Raw genomic sequence first — 8095 nt, forward strand, 5'->3', positions numbered from 1 at the left:
TGGGAATGCTGGGACTTTATACAGTAATGCTATGAAGGGATCGAGGGATGACTGTATCATTGTATGTGTCAGGTTCTTATAAGGTGTCAGGATGTCACTGTCTATTTCTCCATGGAAGAGTGGGAGTATTTAGAAGGACACAAAGGTCTGTACTAGGATGTCATGATGGAGGTTCCCCAGCCCCTCACATCTCCAGGTAATAGACAGGACTAAATACACACGGCCTATAATTATCTGTATGTAAAGAATGAATTCAGTCCCTGTATGTGTTTCCTCCAGATCTATCCAGTAAGAGGACAACACCAGAGAGATGTCCCCGTCGTCTTCTTCTACAGGACTGTAAACAAGAAGACCCCAATGTTCCTCAGGATCATCAGGTAGATGGAGAGAAGGTGTCATGAGATCTCCCCTATGATGTGTAGACGGCTGTGAAGGTCTTGTATTCAGCCTTGTTTTATCCACCAGTATTATATGTTTTATACTTGTGTAATGAGAACGGTGGAGATGGCAGGATTAGAGCTGATCATAGATGTGACTTCTCATCTGTTTGTGACTTTTACAATATTTGTTTCAGGGTGAAGATCTGACCCATATTAATACTACAGAGACATATGTGAGGGGTGATGAGCGGTGTAAAGAGGAGATTCCTACATATGACTACCCAGGTGAGTAGTGACCACTAAATGCAGAGAAGTCACAGATTCTTCTCAGTCACCGGCTGTGGCTGCTTTATCAGTGGTATAGTCCGGCCGTATCACAATCGTGTGATCACCATTTTGCCGCTGGAGCATAACATTCTCCTCCATCCGAAAATGTTCAATTTACTTTGGGAAATTGTGAAAGCCCTTTTCTATAGAATTTACAACCTGGAGGATCCACCTACCCCCTGGGATTAGTAGACGCTGACCGTTACCTGCTCAGATCTGTAAACTACAAAGCCAAATGACAGCGTACGCAGAATGTGCTGACAAGTGAGAAAATCACTTGAATAAAAATACTATGATGGGCCTGTAAGAGAAAGCGGAGGGTAATGATGCTGTTGGCTTCCTAGAACCCTGATATCTTATTGGATGAATCTACCTTCTCTCCCTTCTGTGCTGCTGAATGTGCTCATATGGTCCCTACAAGACCAGGTCCAGTCTTTCTGGCCAAACTTCACTTTTATGATCGACAACATTAAATGTGCAGTGAGGGCCAAGTGTGAATTTCTGTACAATAACAACAGAGTTTCCTTTTATACTTTTCAATTTCTTTTCAAACCAACTAACTTCAAACAGGATTGTGATAAACTATACAGAAAACATTACACCTGTGCCATGATATATCTCTAAGCTGTGCGTGGCTGATGGCTGTAATATACATTTATTCACGCCTGCAGGAGGTGTGTTGGCATGGCTCCAGCCCTGGTTTAGATTGCCAAGAGCCACCGAGCCCCATACTCTAATTACCCCAGAGAGGTTTCACCACTAGTTACTCATTACTTACTGATGGAGACTGTTGAGTTTGATAATTTCAGTAGATGTGTTATTGTCTATAGTCACAGTTTTTGACTTCAGTAATCCTCTGATTTAACCCCTTCCCGCAGCCAGTTTTGTGTTCTTATCAGGCCCCATTTTTTAAATCTGACGTGTGTCACTTTTTGTGGTGATAACTTTGGAATTCTTCACAAAGGATAATAGGAAACAAATGGACCTTACAAATTATTTTCCAACTTCTCTTGAATCTGACAATCCCCTATATACAGTTGTACACTATTATCTGGGCACATGGCAGGTTAAGAAGGGAAGGAGCGCCATTTAGCTATTAGGAATGCAGATTTTGCTGGAATAGTGTGCAGATACAATGTATTGGGGACACTGGTCATGGTTACCTGGAAGATCAAAAAATGGCCACCACGAATAGGCTTGGCACTATCTACCCCATTTACAGATTTCACAAATTACTTTGCTCATCACCGTTTAACCCACTGTTTCCCAAACCCCATCCTCACGGCCCCCCACAGGTCATGTTTTCAGGATCTCCTTAGTATTACACAGGTGATTGAAGTATCATCAAGGCATCAGGAATTCTCTCACCTGTGCAATACCAAGGAGATCCTGAAAACATGACCTGTGGGGGGACGTGAGGATGGGGTTTGGGAAACACTGGTTTAACCCCTCTACATGGATCTGGACTTACACAGAGACCCCTAGGCTTGGGCCATGGTATTATCTGCTGTTCTGTGGAGTGAGATGGGAAGAAGAATAGTCAGGTAGCCGGGTCAGAACCAAGAGGATAGAGAAAATACAAAATCAGAAGACACGAGTAGTCCGTAAACGGGCCGAGGTCAAAACAGAAACAAATACACAAGCCGGGAGCTGAGTACAGAGGACTGAACCAGAGGAGAACAAGGCTGTATCTGGCAGCTTCCGGCAATATGCTTCCAGCTTTAGTAGGGTGCGGTGCTCTCCAATTAGCTGAAATAGGGAGCAAATTACTCCAGCTGGACAGCACACACACCCATACTGCCAGACTGGATGGTACTATTGGTCCCAGCAAACCCTAATCTTAGTGGCTGCGCAGAGCCTGTGTCTCGCAGAGCTTCTGGTTCTGACGTCTCCTCCATCACCAGTGCCGCCTTCAGCATGAATAAGGCTGCGCCTGGTGACAAAAGCAGACGTCACACAAGTCGAAGCAGGAGGAGAAGTAGACGTCCCAGACGAGATGGGAAACGCCTTTTGCAGAAGCCCTAATATCACAAAATGTCAGAAAACCAGAGCAGTAGAAATCCCAATAAAGTGACTCCATTTTGGAAATTATAACCCTCAGTGAAATAATCTATAGGAGTAGTGACTATTTTGACTCCACAGGCACTTTCCAGAAATTAGCATACAGTGGATGTTGGAGAGTGAAAATTGCAAATATACCATTTTATTACCCAACACATTGTGCCCAGATTGTGCTCCAGGAGACACACACCGTAAATTAAGTGGGTTCTTCTCATTATAGTAATGCCAAATACATGGAGGCTAAATGTGGTTTGGGCACACTGCAAGGCTCAGAACGAGGGGGCGATCTGACTTTGGGAGAGCGGATATTGCTGGATTGGTTTATGGAAGCCATGTTGCTTTTCAAGAGCCTTTGAGCCACTAATAATGTGGAAACCTCTGGTTTTCCATTAACAGATGATGGACCTGAGTGGGGACTTGTTTTTTGTGAGATGAGTAGAAGTTTTTATTGGTATTATTTTCCCCTACATAATATTGTTTGGTGGCTTTTTATTCCATATTTGGGAGGCAGAATGAACAAACAGTTGAACACTATGCTTTATTGGTTCATCCTATGAGGTTTTCTATTAGACTGTGAACTGTCATTGTCCTGGTGAATAATTCAATTTTTTTTTATATAACTTGCTGTAACATACCTGGCGGCGTCCTTGCATGGTGGTCCATCTCCCACTGTGCAAGAGGGCGCACTTGATCTCCTGTCCTGAATGTCTCTCTGGCTTCCCTCCATGCTGTCTGTTTGTGTCTGTTTCTGCTGCTTAAGGGCGGCGCCCGATCACTTCCTGCCTTTTGTACCTGCTGTGGGTCACACCCCTTGTGCGTCCTCAGCCTATTGCTGTCTGTCACTTGGTATATAGCTCAGCAGCTCCCTTCTATCCCTGCCTGAGCATAGTGTTTCCTTCAGTGTGTGCTTGCACTCTGAAGGTGCCAGGTCCCGTTCTTTGTTTCCTTGTCTGCCTTTCCTGGAGGCTGTATTTCCAGGCCTGTCTGAACTGAGTCCTGTATGTCTTCTGCTTTGCGGTATCAGCTCCCGTGTCTGAACTGAGTCCTGTATGTCTCCTGCTTTGCGGTATCAGCTCCCGTGTCTGAACTGAGTCCTGTATGTCTCCTGCTTTTCGGTATTAGTTCCCGTGTCTGAACTTAGTCCTTTCTGTGTTCTCTTGTCTGTCCTGTCTGAACACGCTCCTAGCCTGTTCCTCCTGCCTTCTAGGGGCCGATTACCTAGACCCGTTCCTGTATCTTGTCTGACCTGTCTGAACACGCTCCTAGCCTGTTCCTCTCGCCTTCTAGTGGCCGATTTCCTTGACCCGCTCCTGCGTCTGGTCTGTCCTGTCTGAACACGCTCCTTGCCTGTTCGTTCCGCCTCTCTGGGAGCCGTATTCCCAGACCCGCTCCTGTATCCCTCTGCAGTGTCGGTCTCCTCCGTACACTCAGTTCCAGTCTGAACTCTCTCCTGTCCTTTACCTGTTTTGCCTCTATGTCCGTTCCCTTCCTTTTTCTGCAGAGTCTGAACTCGTACCTAACTCCTGCTTGTTGTCTCTGCAAGTACTGTGTGAGTATCTGGCTCTGTCTTTCCCTTCCTGTCTGTTCCGTGTGAACAGAGCCCTGTCCTCCCTGCTCAGCCTTGTCTGCACTCTAGCTGTGCTTGCCTGTAACCCTCTGCCTGTATTGTTCCTGATTCCCGGTGTGTACTGGGTCCTATCCCGTCTGTGTTCCTACCTGCTAGTGCCTCCCTGTCTGCACTCTAGCTGTGCTTGCCTTTACCCCCCTGCCTGCATACCCGCCTGCCTGCATACCAGTCGTGTCTGCCTATACCCTCCAGTCTGTGTGCCAGCCTACCAGCCTGTTCCTGTATTCCCCTGTGTGGGTCAACAGCCGTGTCCGGGGTCTGACCTGGAGTAGCACCTGGTCCCTCTGCTCGGTTCCTCCTTGGTGCACTGGCGTCGTATGCCGTCGTGCGACCCTGGTCGGATCGGGTGAATACCTAGTCACGCCCCTCCAGGCATTCACTCTACGGCACGGTCCAGTGGAATCACTACCAATCACACGCACACGCCGCTAAGCCCGGGCGTGTGCATAACACTTGCCTTTTTTACAGACAGTATAGTATAAGTACAAATGTTAAAAAATATAAAATTCAAGGATTTTTTCTTAAAAAATAATTGTTTTTCTTCTTGGCAGATGACTGTACCAGGAGATCAGAGGAACAGCTGACATCTTCAATTTTTAAATCAGATAATTTTGAGATCTCACAGGATACAATTGAAGTGAATGCAATTACTGCAGATATACCATCATCCCTTCACAGCAAAGATATGTCATCTGATCCTATGAAACAGATCCTGTCTTCTGATTCATTACCGACTGCTAAAGAAAATCATAGTCACAAAATAAGCATTAAAAAACGAACTGCTTCTAAAGCAAAGAAGCCATTTTCACGTTCAGAATATACAAATAGTTTTCCCCGCAAAAAGTCTTTTCTTAAACATCAAAAAATTCACACAGCAGAGACTAGATTTTCTTGTTCCAAGTGTGGGATATGTTTTAATCAGAAATCAGATCTTGTTAGGCACCAGAGAATTCACACAGGGGAGAAGCCTTTTTCATGTTCAGAATGTGGAAAATGTTTTAACCAGAAACCAGATTTTGTTAAGCACCAGAGAACCCACACAGGGGAGAAGCCTTTTTCATGTTCAGTTTGTGGGAAATGTTTTGTACAGCAATCACAACTTAATACACATCAGAGAACCCACACAGGGGAGAAGCCATTTTCATGTTCAGATTGTGGGAAATGTTTTGTTCAGAAATCACAACTTAATATACATCAGAGAACTCACACAGGGGAGAAGCCATTTTCCTGTTCAGAATGTAGGAAATCTTTTACAAAGAAATCAGCTCTTATCGCACATCAGAGAACTCACACAGGCGAGAAGCCTTTTTCATGTTCAGAATGTGGGAAATGTTTTACAGAGAAATCAACTCTTATCGCACATCAGAGAACTCACACAGGAGAGAAGCCTTTTTCATGTTCAGAATGTGGGAAATGTTTTACAGTGAAATCAACTCTTATCAAACATCAGAGAACTCACACAGGGGAGAAGCCTTTTTCATGTTCAAAATGTGGGAAATGTTTTAACCAGAAAGCGTATCTTGATAGCCACCGGAGAACCCACATAGGGGAGAGTGCCACAACTACACCCAACTAGTCTCTTTACCGACTTAAAAAGGCACTAGCTGTACAACTAAAAATGCCACCACGGACCTAACTCCCTAATAGGCCGTTGAGTTTCTCGTACCTCCTGAGGAACCAGAGGGGAGGCCGCAACACACTGTCAACCAGGGGAAAGGAAAGTATGAAGTAAAATATGAAAACTCTGAATGAGAAACAAAAACACATTCATATAGGGCAAAGAAGGCAAGCTAAGGAGAACCAAAAATAAAAGGAACGAGTATAATCTCCCAGAAACCTAACATTGTTAGAATGAAAAGGTACTGGGAAGGAAAGCAAACTGACCGGGAGGATAGTTTCACCTTTGTGGTGAAACTTACAGCATTCATCCTCACCAACTGTAACTGTAAAACCCGTCCATTTATAATGACCACGGATAAGATAAAGATTCCCAACTCACATCAGGACCACAAGATCCCAGGTACTTTCAGCTGCATCACAACTAATGTAGTGTACTTCATTATATGTACCAAATGTCCAACTGGGGTTGGTATGTAGGGGAGACAAGGCAAAAACTTAGAACACTGATGAATTCTCATCGCCACACAATAAAAGAAAAAAGAATAGACCTACTTGTGGCCTAACATTCATGGACATGAAATTACTTGTATTAAAAGGTAACTTCAAATCTCAGAGAGACAAAGTTATGACAACCTTTGACACACTCAGAGCAGGAATGAATGTGTCTCATGGATTTATGTCTTTACATCAACTAAGGAATGTGCTCCTCAGACCGTTTGAGGGCATCACAATCATGGGCCAGACCTCAATCACAGGACAATAAAACTTTCATACTCCTGATCTTTGAACTTTTCCAATATTTACGGCCACAACTGCTTCTCCCTCTCCCATACTGATAGTTCTGCTTCATGTCACTTGTCTTATCTATTGCATTATTCCTGTGCCCTCTTGTGTATAAATATGTGACTCTTCAGATTTTGTGTTATACTATGCCTGATTAACCGACTTGAGTAGTCTCGAAAGCTTCAAATTTATTACCTTTTAATGGCTAACTGAAGATGGTATCAACCACTGATGACTCTCAAATTGTAATATTTTTCTCCAAACAGCAATTTTAAGATCTCTGCACAGGTGTTCAATGGGATTTAGATCCTGGCTCATTGAGGGTCAGAACTCTCCAGCGCTTTGTTTCCATCCATTTCTGGGTGCTTCTTGAAGTATGTTTGGGGTCATTGTCATGCTGGAAGACTGATGACCTAGGACGCAAACCCAGCTTTCTGACACTAGGCACTACATTGTGACCTCAAATCCTTTGCTAATCTTCAGATTTCATGATGCCCTGCACACAGTCAAGGCACCTATTGCCAGAGGCCGCAAACCAATCCCAAAACATCTTTGAACCTCCACCATATTTGACTATATAGGTTGTAAATGTATTATGTTGCGCACCATGGACAAAAGAACATCTGGATCTCTGAAGATGGACCTTGAAATTGTTGATGTTTTTCAACAATTTTGGTTCTTAATTCCTCAGACAGTTCTCTTCTTTTTCTGTTTTCTCCATGCTTAGTGTGGCGCACATATGCACACAATGCAAAGATTGAATCAACTTCTCCCTTTTTTATCTGGTTTTAGGTGTCATCTTCATATTGCCCATACCTCTTACTTGCCACAGTTGCATTTGAAGAAGCTTCACATGCTTGAAACTAAGTTGTTTACCCACAAGTTTGGCAATGAACCAACAATTGTGTCCAGCCTATTTTATGTGGTTTTGTGTGAAATTATGTTCAAGTTGCCTTTTTCTCTGTTTTCTTGTGTTGTTCCAATACACACAAAGGAAATAAACAAGTATAACAAAATGTGTAATTCCAATAATTTTCTGGGAGAATTACTTCATTTCTGGGACAATTTCAAGGGAGCCAACACTTTTGACCATGACTTGTTTTTGTTGCCTTTTTAATTTGTTGCAGCATATCATCCTCTATGTGTTCAGCTGTATTAGGGGGCTTGTGGCAAACTCCAATTAGCAGCTTTCCATTATTGCCATTTCCATGCACATTTACCCAGATTGACTCTCTACATCAGGGATATAAAACTCAAAACACGCAGAGGGCCAAAATGAAAAATGTAGACAAAGTCG

The 8095-nt window shown here is 43.6% G+C and overlaps 1 protein-coding gene across 1 annotated transcript; it reads left to right on the forward strand.

The window, feature by feature from the left end:
- Positions 1–78: 78 nt before the first annotated feature.
- Positions 79–7819, forward strand: LOC141192301 (uncharacterized). Its single transcript, XM_073661797.1, has 4 exons — positions 79–196; positions 280–377; positions 575–665; positions 4947–7819. Exons 1-4 carry the CDS (start codon positions 163–165, stop codon positions 5969–5971), a joined length of 1248 nt encoding a protein of 415 aa, XP_073517898.1. The 5' UTR covers positions 79–162; the 3' UTR covers positions 5972–7819.
- Positions 7820–8095: the final 276 nt, after the last annotated feature.

This window comes from Phyllobates terribilis, unplaced genomic scaffold (assembly GCF_046119375.1).
Source record: "Phyllobates terribilis strain yellow unplaced genomic scaffold, ASM4611937v1 Scaffold_56__1_contigs__length_8794411, whole genome shotgun sequence".
Lineage (NCBI taxonomy): Eukaryota > Metazoa > Chordata > Amphibia > Anura > Dendrobatidae > Phyllobates > Phyllobates terribilis.

Coding starts and splice junctions, on each gene's coding strand:
- LOC141192301 (XM_073661797.1), top strand. CDS start 163: ATGATGGAGGTTCCCCAGCCCCTCACATCTCCAG. Junction 378..574: donor ATGTTCCTCAGGATCATCAG/GTAGATGGAGAG, acceptor TATTTGTTTCAG/GGTGAAGATCTGACCCATAT. Junction 666..4,946: donor TCCTACATATGACTACCCAG/GTGAGTAGTGAC, acceptor TCTTCTTGGCAG/ATGACTGTACCAGGAGATCA.